Source organism: Mobula hypostoma, chromosome 11 (genome assembly GCF_963921235.1).
Source record: "Mobula hypostoma chromosome 11, sMobHyp1.1, whole genome shotgun sequence".
In the NCBI taxonomy this organism is placed as follows: Eukaryota; Metazoa; Chordata; class Chondrichthyes; order Myliobatiformes; family Myliobatidae; genus Mobula; species Mobula hypostoma.
In genome coordinates, this window is record NC_086107.1 from 22631936 (window position 1) to 22648039 (window position 16104).

The 16104-nt window shown below is 41.6% G+C and overlaps 1 protein-coding gene across 1 annotated transcript in view; it reads left to right on the plus strand.

The window, feature by feature from the left end:
- Positions 1–16104, plus strand: part of ano3 (anoctamin 3) — a 350806-nt gene that overhangs the window by 298727 nt on the left and 35975 nt on the right. The window contains exons 20-22 of the mRNA XM_063063091.1: positions 2473–2530; positions 7115–7212; positions 15278–15423. Coding sequence (XP_062919161.1) covers positions 2473–2530; positions 7115–7212; positions 15278–15423 — 302 coding nt within the window. The remainder of the gene's footprint in view (positions 1–2472; positions 2531–7114; positions 7213–15277; positions 15424–16104) is intronic.

Here is a 16104-nt window from a genome sequence, read left to right on the forward strand (position 1 = left end):
CAGCAAATTTATATAAACTTGTAGGAGCCATGTATCTGTTCTCTATCTGCTCTGTATTCTGTTTTGTTCATTTATTTTGATATGAGTCACATGACTGGAGGCTTGGTAAAAGCAAAGGGAATAAGTTACATATTCTTGCTTATTTCCTGGCAGTTTTTAGCTTGGGACCAGCGGAGGTCGTATCTTTTGCTGACCACTGAGATTATGCTTAATAACACTGAATAATGCTTAGCTTACATTTGAGTGCGCTACCATCGCTTCAAGATTGTATGTTTGCTAATTGCTAACAAAGGATCGAATAAAAGATTCGACTCTTTGAAGCACTCATTTTGTTGGAGCTGGGGTATGACATGTAAGTACAACAACTGCCTAGTGGTCGTAAGCTAGCAGCAATTGTTTCGGTTTGGTTTTGCCGCTACACAACTGTCTTCCCAATAATGCTGGATCAGTTCAGTAACGTTGATCCACACCATACCAATTACGCCCACCCTTCTCCCTTCACCGAAAGCTCCTCTCTGCAGGCTAACTCCGTGCAGAAACCAGTTGCTTCCCACATGCAGAACATCAAAACAACAAATTGTAACACACACAAAATGTTGGGGGAACTCGGCAAGTCAGCAGCATCTATAGAGGAGACCAAATAGTTTTCATTTCAGGACTTGATATACACCATCAAACTCCTGCAGGTATTTGAATGTAGGACAAGTGTGTAGGTAGGCAGTCAATCTAGGGGGTATGTGGAGAATTGGTTACATAGAAAATTGGTAGTGGATAGACAATACTGTTTTCAGACAAGATTATTACCATTGAACATTTGTAGTTGCTGATCTAATTTCTGTTCCATGCTGCATAGATGCTCGTGTGCTGTGCTGCATGCTATCATCCCATCCCTTATCCCCATTCCTAATATAAAGATTTCTATTAGGTAAGAGAGATAAGGCATGTAGGACAGGAGCAGGTGAACAAATTTGAGGTGCAGACCCATCATGATCAAATGAAACATTGCATACCTTTAGGTCATCATCCAATTTGGGCTCACAAAGATGGTCAACAGTATAAGATTGGTTGGATTATTTCCTTTGACAGGACAATTGACTTGGTATCATCATAATCATGTTTGGCTATTACAAAGTAATCCATTCATTTACAGTATAAAGTCTATAAACAAGATTTGCCTGCATGTTGACAGGATTATTTTTGTGATCTCAAGACTCCTGCCATCTTTAAATGGGTCCATTTTGAAGGAAAGAGTTGGAAACAGCTGGTCTAAAGGAATGGAAGACTAATTTTATCAACTGCTCCTGTATTTTTCTTCTGTCTCAGATGTTGGAGATTTCAATAGTCTCTGAAATGTTTAAAAACTATTAAAATAACTGCTCAGTATAATTTAATTGTTTTAAAAATATTGTACCAGATGCTCACAATGAAACTATACATACAACCCGCAAGTTATGGGGAGGGGTTGGGGTGGTTGTATTCATTTGTATTTTTTATATTTAGTTAGATACAGTGCAGAATAGGCACTTCTGGCTCTTCGAGCCGTGCAGCCAGCAATCCCCGATTTAACCCTAGCCTTATCACAGGACAATTTACAATGACTAATTAATCTACTCACCAATACATCTTTGGAATGTGGGAGGTAACCGGGGCACCCGGAGGAAACCCACGTGATCACAGGGAGAATTTGCAGACTCCTTACAGACGACAGTGGGAATTGAACCCAGGTCGCTGGTACTATAAATCGCCGTGCTAACCACTGTGCTACCCCAGATTTTTTTAAAAAATCTATATCACAACTATAGTAATGTCAAATGATATTATTTGCACATGCATCAAGAAATGCAAGTTGAAAAACAACTTGTGAGAGTAAATATTTATTCTATATCTCAGATAACAATAGTAAATTGTGAATATTCATTAGATTAAACTTCTATTACTGAAGATCTGTAAAGTGGGGGGATTGCTGGTAGTCAGAAGTTTTTCACATATTTCATATTTCCATATTTGCTTATAATATATTTCAGCCCACCAGGCCTATGATCACTCATAGAGCATTCCAATTCCCCATTAATTTTCTATGCAGCCTGTTCTCTACACATTCCAATCAACTTCTTCCCCACCCCTCCCAACAGAATAGGGGCTATTTGCAGAGGCTAGTTCACCTACCGACCCATTGGCCTTTGGGATGTGGGAGAAAACTGGAGCACCCAGAGGGAACTCAGACAGCTACGTGGAGAATGTGAAAAGTCCACGCAGACAGTACTAAGTCAAATGAGAAATTCCAAAGTGTAGGCTATGATGTTGGTCAGAAAGCTGGAGAAACTAGCAGCAAAAACAATGACAGTGCAAAGTTAAATTTAATACATATTGTAAGTTCCTGCATCTTAATTACATTATTGGAGGCAACTAGTTTAATGGCTGTGGGCGTAATACAGTTGCCACAGTTTTAACATCTACTTTTGTTTTGATCAGGTTTGCAGGACGGCCTGGTGCTTATGCCAAGCTGTTTCACAGGTGGAGACTGGAAGAGGTAAATCAGTTATTATTTGAATTCACCATAGCCGTAATAACCTTCATGCCAATAATTTTTAACTGATGTTTAATTCTTGAATTCTGTAAGATAGCCAAAATCACAGTTCACAATTATATTACATGATGACATAAAAGAGCCAATTATTTATCATGAAATTCCCTTTGCACTGTTGAAAGGTATTGGTACTTGTTCATATGGTTTTGATTAAACCTTCCAAGAAACATCTATGAAGTTAGAGCAGTGGATGTATTGTATATGGATTTCAGTAAGGTATTTGATAAGGTTCCCCATGCAAGGCTCATTCAGAAAATAAGGAGGTATGGGATCCAAGGAGACTTGCTTTGTGGATCCAGAACTGGCTTACCCAGAGAAGGCAAAGGGTGGTTGTAGATGTTTCATGTTCTGCGTGGAGGATGGTGACCAGCGGTGTTCCGCAGGGATCTGTTCTGGGACCCCTCTTCTTTGTGATTTTTATAAATGACTTGGATGAGGAAGTAGAAGGGTGGGTTAGTAAGTTTGCTGATGGTGTGTTGTCCGTCATCAACCATGGGAATGAGTTCAAGAGCTGGCAGGTAATGTTACAGCTATATAAGACTTTAGTTAGACCCCACTTGGAGTACTGTGTTCAGTTCTGGTCACTTCATTACAGGAAGATGTGGATACTATAGAGAGAGTGCAGAGGAGATTTACAAGGATGTTGCCTGGATTGGAGGGTGTACCTTATGAAAATAGGTTGACTGCACTTGGCCTTTTCCTCTTGGAGTGACAGAGGATGAGAGGTTACCTGATAGAGATGTATAAGATGATGAGAGGCATTAATCATGTGGATAGCCAGAGACTTTTTCCCAAGGCTGAAATGGCTAACACGAGGGGACATAGTTGTAAGGTGCTTGGAAGAAGATGCAAGGGGGATGTCAGAGGTAAGTTTTTCACACAGAGAGTGGTGGGTGCACGGAATGGGCTGCCAGCAAAAGTGGTAGAGGCGGATACAATAGGGTCTTTTAAGAACCTTTTAGATTGGTACAAGGAGCTTAGAAAAACAGAGGGTATGCGGTAGGGAAATTCTAGGCAATTTCTAGAGTAGGTTACATGGTTGGCGTAACATTGTGGGTTAAAAAGCCTGTAATGTGCTGTAGATTTCTAAGTTTCTAAACACCTTCAAGCAAATGAACGTATAATGTATTGTGTCCTTTAACATACACAATCTGGACTACAGTATGATAACCAACACAGAGCTTGAATAAATTGAATATCCCAGTCATTATGTGCTGTGTCGTATGACGTGGGCAATTTCGGTCTATCCATGACCATGATTGTTCTTTGCAAATTTTCCTACATGTGTGGTTTGCCACTGCCTTCTTCTGGGCAGTGTCTTTACAAGACGGGTGACCCCAACCTGTAACTATACTCTTCAGAGACTGTCTGCCTGCCATCAGTAACCTCATAACTAGGACTTCTGATATGCACCAGCTGCTCATATGACTATCCACCACCTGCTGCCATGGCTTCACATAATCCTGATCGGGGGGCTAAGTAGATGCTACACCTTGCCCAAGGATGACGAACAGGCTACAGAGGGAAAGAGCATCTTATACCTCCTTTTGTAGAGACTTATCTCCACTCGGCCACCCAGAATATCCTAGTACGTGGTTGTTAATGTACACCATATTATTAGGAACATTGGGGAAGGCTTGTTCGTTGGATAATTGTATCAGCTTTTCAGACATATTTATTGATTGAAAATAACTGTCCATATTTTAATAATGTTTTAAGTTCATGAGAGCCCAGGAGCACTGATAAATGTTGAAAGGGTACATGTGTAATGAAAGTAATGGGACAAATATCAGCACCCATTCATGTCTTATGTTACTTATCTTTATTGAAAGCCATTTGGAGCCCCGCCAACCCAATTATTCTTTCAGTGCAAGGAAAAGACAAAATCCTGGACTTAATCACATCTACAGGTCAAAATACAAAAGCATCCTGCAGTGGATGCTGCAAATCTACAGAATGAACATGGAAAATTCAGGAAATATTCAACAGGTCAGATAGTCACCAACAATATCCAAGGAACTAATTTCAGCTTACTCACGTTCCATCAAAAATGTTCTGTATTCTGACGGAACATCCTGAACATGAAATGGTAACAGTGCTTCTCTATACAGGGGATGAAAGAAGTCAGGATAAGAATTTCTCCTACTCTAATATTAATTTTATATTTTAATAATTATTTTCCATTTGAAAAAAGTGTTATCAAAAGTGAGTTTTATTTGAGCAAATAAAAAGGAAGGAGGTGTAAGCAGAGTGGCCATTGTTGGAGTGAGGCAGTATCAGATTGGCCCAACTTTGATTCAACAGGCTTAGGCGACCACAGACTTGGGCAAACACAGATGCAGGCTCTAAATAAGTCTCCAGTAAGTTCTTTTTCCATTGCTACATGGCTAGTACACTGAGAATGGGTCCAGATTTTGTGGTATGTTTCTTCTGTGAATTGAGGGAACTCTGGGAGATTCTTCATTCTCCCTGATAATTACATCTTCACTGAGTACACTGACCTGAAGCTCCTTAGAGACCATGTTAAGAAAAGGGAACTTAAGCTCATACGGGAAAATATACTACATGAGGTAGTCAACCCTAAGCTGGAGGAGGCAGGTACCTGCATGACTATCAGAAGAGAAGAAGGGAATAGGGAGCCAGTACAGAGTACCCTGTGGCTGTTCCTCTTCAATAGGTTTCAGTAGGTTCAATTTAATGTCAGAGAAATGTATACAATATACATCCTGAAATTCTTTTTCTTCACAAACATCCACAAAACCGGAGGATTGCCCCAAGGAATGAAGGACAGTTAAATGTTAGAACCCCAAAGCCCCCCCCAGCTCCCCCTTCACATGCATAAGCAGCAGCAAAGCAATGAACCCCCCTCTCCAACAGCAAAAAAGCATCTGCACCCTCCACTGAGCACTCAAGTGTGCAGCAAAGCATCAATAAAGACACAGACTTGCAGTACCCCAAAGACTACTCCTTCACCCAGTAATTCAACATACCGCAGGCTCTCTCCCTCCCTAATAAAGGAAAAAGAGGTGTCCCAATTTCACAGTGAGAGGGGAGACATAACAAAACAACTCACTGATTTATGCTGTTAAAAGTCTGTTGCATCGCTTTTTCCAAGATCGGTGCCCAAAGATCTTGGGTCTCTGGGCACACAGCCAGCAGCCAGTTCGCTGCTTATGATCTTCCGTCTCCCACAACACACTAGATTTCTGCAGCAGCACGGACCTCGAATCCGCCTGCCTCCAGAGCCATGAAAATCTGGCACCCTGAAGGCACCTAGTCTTCTTGGGCACATCGTTGGCATATCGATAAACAGCCGGTCGTGAGGCCCTGAAAGTGGATCCCATTCTTGCAAAGAACCAAAGTCAGCATGTAACTTCAGGTCAGGACCCTGAAAAAGGAAAAAAGTGATAATAAAGATGGAAATAGAGCTGTTTCCAAAGATGCAAACAAAGGAGTCGCCATTTGGCGTCATCATCCTAAGCACCACTTAATATAATAAGTATACCACTTGGATCCTGTTGGAGGGGAAGTTGCAGCAAATTGTTCTCTGGCTCAGAGTCTAGCTCTCTGGCTCAGAAGAAATATTGGGAGAAGAGGAGTGAAATTGTGACAGGAGATGCCAAGGTCAAGGGAGTCGTCAGGAGATTTTGTAGACATGAAAAAGACACTCGGTTAGTAGGATAGTATTTTGCCTCCCAGGTGCCAGGCTTAGGGATGTGTTGGATCCGGTCCACAGCATTCTAAAGGGGGAGTGTGAACAACCATAAGTCATGGTACATATTGGTACCAATGACATAGGTAGGCAAAGAGAAGAGGTCCTGAAGAGAGAATACAGGGAGTTAGGTAGAAGGCTGAAAAGCAGAACCTCCAGGGCAGTGGTGAGCATGAATTTCTTTAGCCAGAGGGTGGTGAATCCACAGAATTCATTGCCATAAGAGGCTATGGAGGCCAAGTCGTTGCGTATACTTAAAGCAGAGCTTGACATGTTCTTGATTAGTATGGGTGTCATACCAGGAGAAGGCAGGAGACTTGGTTAGAGGGATAGTAAATCAGCCATGAAGGAATGGCAGAGCAGAGTCAATGGGCCAAATGGCCTCAATCTACTCCTATGTCTTAAGGTCTAATATGCCATCCACACAAGTGTTTTGTAACTTCTACTTAATCCTGTATATATTATTTTACATATTATGAACGTAATCTTAAATGTTACTCGTTAATCATTAATTAGTATAGCAGAAGTTGCATTCTTGTTGCCTTTGGATCAGGACAAAGGGGGGATCTGGATCTCCAGGGATGAGTTCAAATCCCACCATAGGATTTAGGGACATAGCTATTAATGCAATTAAATGTTAGTTGACAAAAATTAACAAATCATCAGTGTTGTCATACTTAAGCAAATTCATTCAAAGAAATGTGCCAACCTTGCCCAGTCTGACCTATGTGCATTACCGCTATCTACGGGTAGATTTAAATGTAAACCTGCCTTTCTATCTTTTCTGATGTACCTCTCCCTTATATTTGGTGCAGTGTCATCCCAGTGGCTGTTTGATTGACCTCTGCATGCAGATGGGAATCATCATGGTGCTGAAGCAAATGTGGAACAACTTTATGGAGCTCGGCTACCCGTGAGATTTCTATTTTATCTTCAGCTGTCTGGTAAAGCCAATGATCAGGGCTGAAAAGCCAATTAAAACTGAACTCAACGGGACATTGAACATTTCCCTTTGGTTCTGCTAATAGCTTGAAGGACATTCAATATACACGAACTGCCACCAATTAAAATCATTTTCATTGTACGCTTGTGCAAGCAACGAGAAATAACTTGGATGAAAAGAAGGTCCAGAGTGAGCTGTCTTGGATCTCATAGGGAATCCCTGGGTTCTCCTGCCTCATGGCAGACCCCAACCTCACATTGCACGCTTAATCGTCTTTAGGCCACCAGCAGACCTTCCATCACTGTCCAGCGCTTACCATTCCCATCAGGTTAGGGTCGGAGTCTGTGTAATCTGCTGCTGATGTCATGGGAACTCCCCTTCCATCCCTATTGGAGGTTCAGGACTGACTGATCACCTCAAAGAGGTGAATATGGATTAAAAACGGTGGGAGCCACAGTTAATCTAGAACCCCAGGTTGCTACTGGCATCTCCGGGGGGGTATAAGGTTGATTCCTGGGGTTATTGCTGAGATGATTTGCCAAGACAGGAATTTCAGGATGCAGTGAAACACCTGCTTCATTGAGTTTTATTTGAATTTCTCAGTTTCTTGTTCATGATGAGGTAATCATGAGAGTTTGAAGAACTCCTTTGTACTATTTATTTATCTTTTTACTGTGACAGACGGTAATTTTTTATGACTTGCCCTGTGCTGCTGCCACAAAGCGACACATTTTTATGACATACACTCAGTGGCCACTTTACTAGGTACACCTGCTCATTATTGTAAAGATCTAAGCAGCCAATCGGCTCCCTAATCAAATTTGGTTCACCCAGTACAGAATGGTCTTTCACCTAGCGGGCTCAACCGCATGCTATTCTAAAAGCCATCTCGTGGGCAATCTACAAATTCCCTCTCTTGGGATCCAGCATCAACCCGATTTTCACAATCTCCCTGCATATTGAAATCCCCGACGACTATTGTAACATTGCTATTTTTACATGCCTTTTCGATCCCTCATTGGAATTTGTACCACACATCCTGGCTGCTGTATATAACTCCCATCAGGGTCTTTTTACCCTTGCAGTTTCTTAACGACACACAAGGATTCTATCTCTTCAAATCCCATGGCCCTCTTTCTAGAGATAAGATTTCCTTTTTTACTAACAGAGCCACTCCACCCCTCACCCCTCTGTCTACCTGCCTATGGTTTCAATACAGTCTGTATTCTTGGATGTTAAGCTCCCAACTATGATCTTCTTTCAGTCACAACACAGTGATGTCCACAATATCATACCTGCCAATCCCTAACTGCGCCACAACATCATCTAGCTTAGTCTGTATACTATGTACATTCAAATATAACACCATCAATCCTGTATTCATCACCCTTTTCAATTTTGCTTCCATGTTGCATTTCCAACTCATCCAACTGTCTACAATTTTGCTTGCTCATCTGCCTGTCCTTCCTCACAGTCTCGCTACACACTGCATCTACTTGTATTCCAACTGCCTCATCCTCAGCCCTAACTCTCCAGTTCTCATCCTCCTGCCGATCTAGTTTAAACACTTCCCGACAGCATAAGCAAACCTACCCATAAGGGTATTGGTCCGGCTTGGGTTCAGGTGTAACCCGTCTTTTTGTACAGTGATACCTTCTGCAGAAGAGATCCCAATGATCCAGAAATCTGAAACTCTTTCCTCTGCACCACTTGCTCACCCACTCATTCATCTGCAATATCATCCATATCCATCCTGTTCCTTCCCTGACTTGCACGTGGCACGGGGGTGGGGGGGGCACAGAATCCAGAAATTACTACCTTGGATGTCTCACTCTTCGGCCTCATTCCTAACTCTCTATACTCTCTACACAGGACCTCTACCAATGTCATTGTACCACAACTTCTCGTTACTCACCCTCCCTCTTGAGAATATTCTGCAGCCACTCTGAGGCATCCTTGACCCTAGCACTTAGAAGGCAACACATCATCCCCCCCTTTCTTTCTTTTTTTTTTGGTGTGTGCCTGTGTGCGTGCGAGTCTGTGCAATGTGCGTCTGCGTGTGCATTTGTGTGTGTGTGCATCTGCGTGTCCGTGCGTGCGTCTGTGATGATGTCTTTTTCATGGCTTTTACAAGGCGCGGAGCGAGAGAGAGAGAGAGAGAGAGAGACTGTGTGGCGAGCCACTCCTCACCCAGACATTTTTGCAGTATTTTCCCTTTATTTTACAAGGTCGAGTTGTGATCTCAACATTCAACCCAGCACGGTTGGAAAACGTACTCAGGAGCGGACCCGACTAGTTCCGAGCCCGGGAACCTCTGCTCCCGGGTCCGGCGCTGATGTCATTGCGCCACCAGCCGGCCGTCCCTTCTCTTTCACAGCCACAGAATCTCCTGCCCGTCCCTCCCCCTCCAAAAATACCCTTCCCTCCTGGTCCTCAGAGCCGACCATAGTGATACTGGCCTGGCTACTGCTGTTGTACTCTGATAGGTCACTCTCAGTATCCAAAGGGCTATACTTGTTTCTGAGAGGAATGGCCACAGGGGAACCCTGCACTAACTGCTTATGCCCCTTACTTTTCTTGGTGGTCACCTTCATGCCTGCACCTTGTATGTCTCAGTAAAATTCTTATCAATGTGGTTTTCAGCCTCCCAGATGGTTTTGAGTACATCTAGCTCCAGTTCCGTAACCTTGTCTGTCAGGAACTGAAGTTGGTTGTACTTCCTGCAGATGTAGTCATTAGGGAGACTGTTAGATACCATCCAATCCCACATCTTATAGGAGGAGCATTCCACTGCCTTAACTACCATCTTGCCTACATTTGTTATTCCTTTGGCTCTAACTTCTTATTTTAATTTTATACTTAAATTCTTCAAACAACTGAATGATTCCAATTGACTCAGCACCCTTAGCCTCTTCCTGTTCTCGCGGAAGCCTGTTGAGCCAGAACCTGACCATTTAACACTGGCCCACACTTAACAATGGCTGCTGCTAAAATGGCTACTCCGCTCACACCTTGCTCCATCTCATTGGCCGTTGCTAAGTTACTAACAACCCAAGTAATCTCCTGCTCAGCAGACATGTCCTGACAGGCCACAAGCACACTTTAAACCAGCTTCCAACTCAGTCCACGTTCTCCCACTGGCAGACAGGTTCTGAGAAACCCTGGTCATTTTTTCAATCTGTCCATCAATTCAGGACATCTACTGGTGAATCAGCTCTGCATTCTCTCCAGAATAATCACATCCTTTCTGTAGTGTAGTGACCAGAATTGTACATGGAACTCCCAGTGTCATCTAACCAATGTTTTGTAAGTTTGTAATTATGACATACAACTTCTATATTGTCTGCCTTGACTAATGAAGTCAATATACCATATGCCTTCTTGACTACAGTATTGATCCATGTTGCCTCTATGTCCCTCTGTACACCACCATTCCCTATCATGCTACTGTTGACAGTACGTGTTCTACCCCTTTTTCACTTCCTAAAGTACATCACCTCACACATATTGGAATTAAATTCCAGCTGCTAATGCTCTGCCCAATTTTTTATCTGATTTAGCCTTGGAAAACTTTCTTTACTATCTGCAACACCGCTAGTTTTCATGACATAGGACACTGGAAATACTGAACAGGCCATGCAGTATCTGCTGAAATAGAAACAGGAGCTAACATTTCAAATGAATGTCATATGTATATGTAGATGTCATAATATGGCTTTTCACATGGTGTTTCAACAAAATGTCATGCAAAAGGTTACCTGGCAAGTCCAAGGTCCATGGTGTCAGGTGTACTGTATCTGCATTGAACAAGACTATCTTACTGGGCGGAAGTAGGGGGTAGGGATAGACTTTCAGCGTGATCAGTTGGATGCTGCAGGAATCAGTTCTGGGACCACATATGTCAACAACAGAGGAAGGAATGAAATGCGCGTGTATACAAATTTGCAGATGGTGGAAGTGCAGGGGTGGGGAAAAGGCGAGCTGTGCAGAAGATACAGTTTACAAATAAATTTTACAGATAGATTGAGTGAGTGGGCAAAAGGTTAGCAACAGGAAAATAATGTGGGAAAATGTGAAGTTGCTTGATTTGAAAGGAAAGGTGATAACACAGGTTATTATTTAAAAGTGGATTTGGGATTGTCTTCATGAATAAAATACTGAAAGATTTACACAGATGCAGCAAGTAACTAGGAAATGCTTACTTTTGAGGAATAAACTTTTCTCAGGCTTCCAGCTGGGTAGGGGTCAATTATAGCTGACTTTTCAATGACAAACTCTGCCATCTTCTTCAGGGATGATGCCTGGGCATGTCTAGTCTGGCGATTCTCCTTCTTCTTCTTCTTCTTCTTCTTCTTCTTCTTCTTCTTGTTTTATGGTGGTTGGCACCCAGCTTAATGGTGCATTACCACCACCTTCTGCTCTGCAGTGTGCAATAGACTTATGTTACAAATTCCTTCGCCCAATCATACAGACATATATACCCTAACCTACATTTTATCCTCCCATCTCTAGCCATCCTAGTACCCTACCTTATTCATCATATCCTATAAAAAAAACCTGTACCCCTTAAGAAAGCTAAAAATACCCTGACCTGTGCTTTCTCACCCATACCCAGCAACCCTTTTAATGTGAATTCCTGCACCCTGAATTCCCTTAGATTGATTATCATCATCGCTCTCTGTATCCTGTACTTCCTGCAACTCAGAACTACATGTTCTACTGACTCCTCTTCCTGACATTCCTCTCACAATTCTTTTCAACGGCATAAAACTACTGTGCCATGCCAACAGCTTTAGGGACCGCTGGTAAAGGAAACCATTGAAATAAAATTAGAGGAAAAGAATTTTTAAGAAGACAAAGGTCTTGCTCTAAATATCTTTTGGGAAAAGAAAATTAACACTTTCTCTTACTTTTACATTCCAACCCCCTTGAATCACAATGCAAGCAAAAAGGATATATAATATTCAATTGTAAACAAGGTGGGAGAGCGGAAACCTGATTGGATGACGACTAACCAATCAGGAGGGACGGTTAACGGAGATATATATATATAACCAGACTGGACATGCCCAAGCATCATCCCTGAAGAAGATGGCAGAGTTTTTCATCGAAATGTTGGTTAAAATTGATACCTGTACCAGTCTGGAAGCTGGAAGAGTTTATTCACCATATATGCCGGGAGAGCATTATATCCTTTTTGCTTGCACTGTGATTCAAGGGGGTTGGAATGTAAAAGTAAGAGAAAGTGTTAATTTTCTTTTCCCAAAAGATAGAAGGCAGTTGTCCTTTAAGATGCAGAGTTGGGTAGCAGATAAAGAGAATGAAGGGAATATATCGCATGATTGAGACCAAGAGAAAGTGAATGACTTGGACCAGTGCCAGTTGAGGGAATGTTTGTGAATGCTTTTTATTCTTTATGGAGGATTTGTAAATCAGAGAACATAGAAGGAAGAAAGGAAAAGAGTAAAATTCAGGAAATGGTGGCTGTTAGGAAATTGACTTAAGGGAGAATGCTGGGAAGGCCCAGTAGATCAGACAGCACCTGTAGAGAGAGAGAAGCTGAGTTGCATCAGAACAGCAGGAAGTGGGGGAAAAAACTACAAGTGCCAGATACCTGATACAAAAACAAAATGCTGGAAACACTCAACAACCCAGGCAGAGAAACTGATCTGGGCAATTCTGACATAAGAGCTGGGGTTGCTGGGAATGATTGGTTTCTGGAGGAGGGGACAGGGACATTTTGATTGGATGACCTTTCCGAGTGGGGCCAGCTATCTTTGATTGGGGCATTGTTGCTGTCATCTCTCTACAGATGCTAACAGACCTGCTGACTGTTTCCAACAGGTTTTTTTTTGTTTCGTGTTTCCAGCAGCTCTGTGTTCTATGTTTCACAGCTCCAGCATTATCTATTTTCCTGTTTTCTTCATTCCTTTTACTTACACATCCTCCTGGGCCTGTACTTTACGTACTCATCCTCCTGGGCCTGTTCTTTACGTAAACATCCTCCTGGGCCTGTACTTTACGTAAACATCCTCCTGGGCCTGTACTTTACGTACACATCCTCCTCTTCCTGTACTTTACGTACACATCCTCCTGGGCCTGTATTTTCTGCAGTTTAGCAGAATGAGGGTGAGGGAATGTCGTTGAAACTTAGCGAATATTGAAAGGTGTAGGTAGAGTGGATGTGGAGAGGATGTTTCTTACAATGGATAAGTCTAGGACCAAAGGGCACAGCCTCAATTTAGAGGGACATCCCTTTAGGACATAGATGAGACGGAATTTCTTTAGCCAGAAGATGGTGAATCTAGAATTCATTGCACAGATGCTGTGGAGCACAATTCACTGCATGTATTTAAAATAAAGTTTGAAAGGTTCTTGATTAATAAGGGTGTCAAAGGTTATGTGAAGAAGTCAGGAACTTGGGGTTGACAGGGAAAATAAATCAAACATGATGGAATGGCAGAGCAGACTCAAGGGGCTGAATAGCCGAATTCTGCATCTATGTCTTATGGTCTTCATCAAGTTCTGTACTTATGTTATCCACATATAGTGAGGTGTACAAAACTAGGAGGGGTGATTAATAAGTTCATGGCCTAAGGTAGAAGCAATCAATTTTAGAAAACCTAGCACATTTATTTTTCAACATAGTCCCCTCCTACATGTACACATTTAGTCCAGCGGTCGTGGAGCATACGGTTCCCTTCTTTGTAGAAGTGGTCCACAGCAGGGGTGATTGATAAGTTTGTGGCGTAAGACAGCCAGAGATGAGTTATTAACTTCAAACTTTCTGCATTATCGCTCAAAGAGTTGAACTGCACATGCATGTAAAAAGAGCGTCTTGGACCTCCAGGTGGTCCACAGCAGGAGTGATTGATAAGTTTGTGGCCGAAGGTAGAAGGAGATGAGTTATACAGCTCTCGTTACATGCACGTGTAGTTCAACTCTTTGAGTGAAAATGCAGAAAGTTTGAAGTTAATAATTCATATCCTTCTACTTTAGGCCACGAACTTATCAATAACCTCTGCTGTGGACCGCTTCTGGAGGTCCAAGACGCCATCTTCTACAAAGAAGAGATCCGTATGCTCCACGACAGCTGGACTAAGTGTGTAAATGTAGGGAAAGTAAATGTGCTAGGTTTTCCAAAATTGACTCCTTCTACCTTAGGCCACGAACTTATCAATCACCCCTCGTATATCAAGTGCAAGGAAGCACTGGCAGGAATTCGTCATGAAGAGTGATGTGCATTGCTGAGCATTTGCATATTGCAGACACTACTTTCACTGGAGAAGTAATTTCTAGGTCTTTTTTATTTGCACAGCCTACCACCTTGTGGCAAGAAAAGTTAAACAATCCGTTGCTTTGATTCCAGTTAGCAAAGTGCAAAAAAAGCCAGCATTCAAGCAATTCAGACTTGCCTTGCTAACAGTCCAGGTTACACTGTGATTGTAAATGTGTTTCATATCTGGAAAGAGAAAAGCAATGAACCCACAGATTTGAGTTGCTTACCATTTTCAAAGTTGTTGAAAATCATTTTTAATTTGCAATATGCATATCAAGTTCGGGGCACAATATGCATATTCTGATCTGTTTTCAGGATCACAATCAGGTTTAATATTAGTGGCATATATTGTGAAATTTATTGTTCTATGGCAGGCAGCAGTACAGTGCAATACATAAAGGGAACTATAAATTACAGCAGGATAAATTAAATTAAACAAGTAGTGCAAAAAGAGAGCAAAAGTAATATTGAAATAGTATTCATGGGTTGGTACATTGTCCATTCAGAAATCTGATGGTGAAGGGGAAGAAGCAGATCTGAAAACATTGAGTGTTTGTCCTCCCTGATGGTGGCAATCAAAAGAATCTTCATACATCCAGTTCTAATGTGCATTCGCAAATAAGTTATGTGTGTGTGCGTGAGAGAGAGAGAGAGAGAGAGAGAGAGAGAGAGAGCACAAATTAAAGACATTACTGTCAGGTATTAACTTATTACATTGTTGGTGCTCAGTGGAAAATAACGTCTGGATTGATATAGACTGTTACAGAATTGGTGGTCACGAAGGAAGGTGAAGAAAGCCAGTCAGAGTGAGAAGAATGACAATTACCTACCTCAGTGGGAGCAGGATTGGAATCTGCAGCCTATGAACATCCATGGACTGATAGATGAATATCTAGAAATGGGTAAGTACCAGGCCAACATTTGTAATGTTATTGGATAAAAAGGCTCATGTATTTGAATAATTAATGTGAGCATTTTGATGGGCAATTATTTAACACTGTCATAGAACATAAAACAGTACAGCTCAGGAACTGAGCAAACTAGTAAATACTACAACAGATTTTTTTCCAGAATGTGTTTCGTGGTATGACAGTAATTAGTGGAACTTACCAACTACTGTATTTGTATTCCTCGTTAATAGCATATTAATAAAATTCACCTGTGTGGCATATTATCCAATTTTCAGCTGGGTTTATTAAACACATTTCATCAAAACCTTAGTCACTTTTGTAAGACTGGAAAAAGGAAACGCTTTGACAATTTAGTTGAATGAAATAAATAACATTGAAATTTAAAACTAATGTTAAAAAATATCAAGATCAACAAAAGCTTAGGTCAAATTTCCTCACCCTGCTGAGGAAACCTGTTTTCCTCAGCAGTACGAGTAGTACGAAGGTACTTGACCTAAGTATTTGCTGCAAGTATGTAGCATTTTCCTCCTTTTTAGTGTAATTGGAATATAGCAAATCTTTAGAGAATATTTAAATATATCAAGCTTCATATTATTCAGCAACTCATGCATAAGGCTTTCATTTCTCTGGGGTGAGTTATATATTTATATTTTCAATTTCTATTCAAGACAC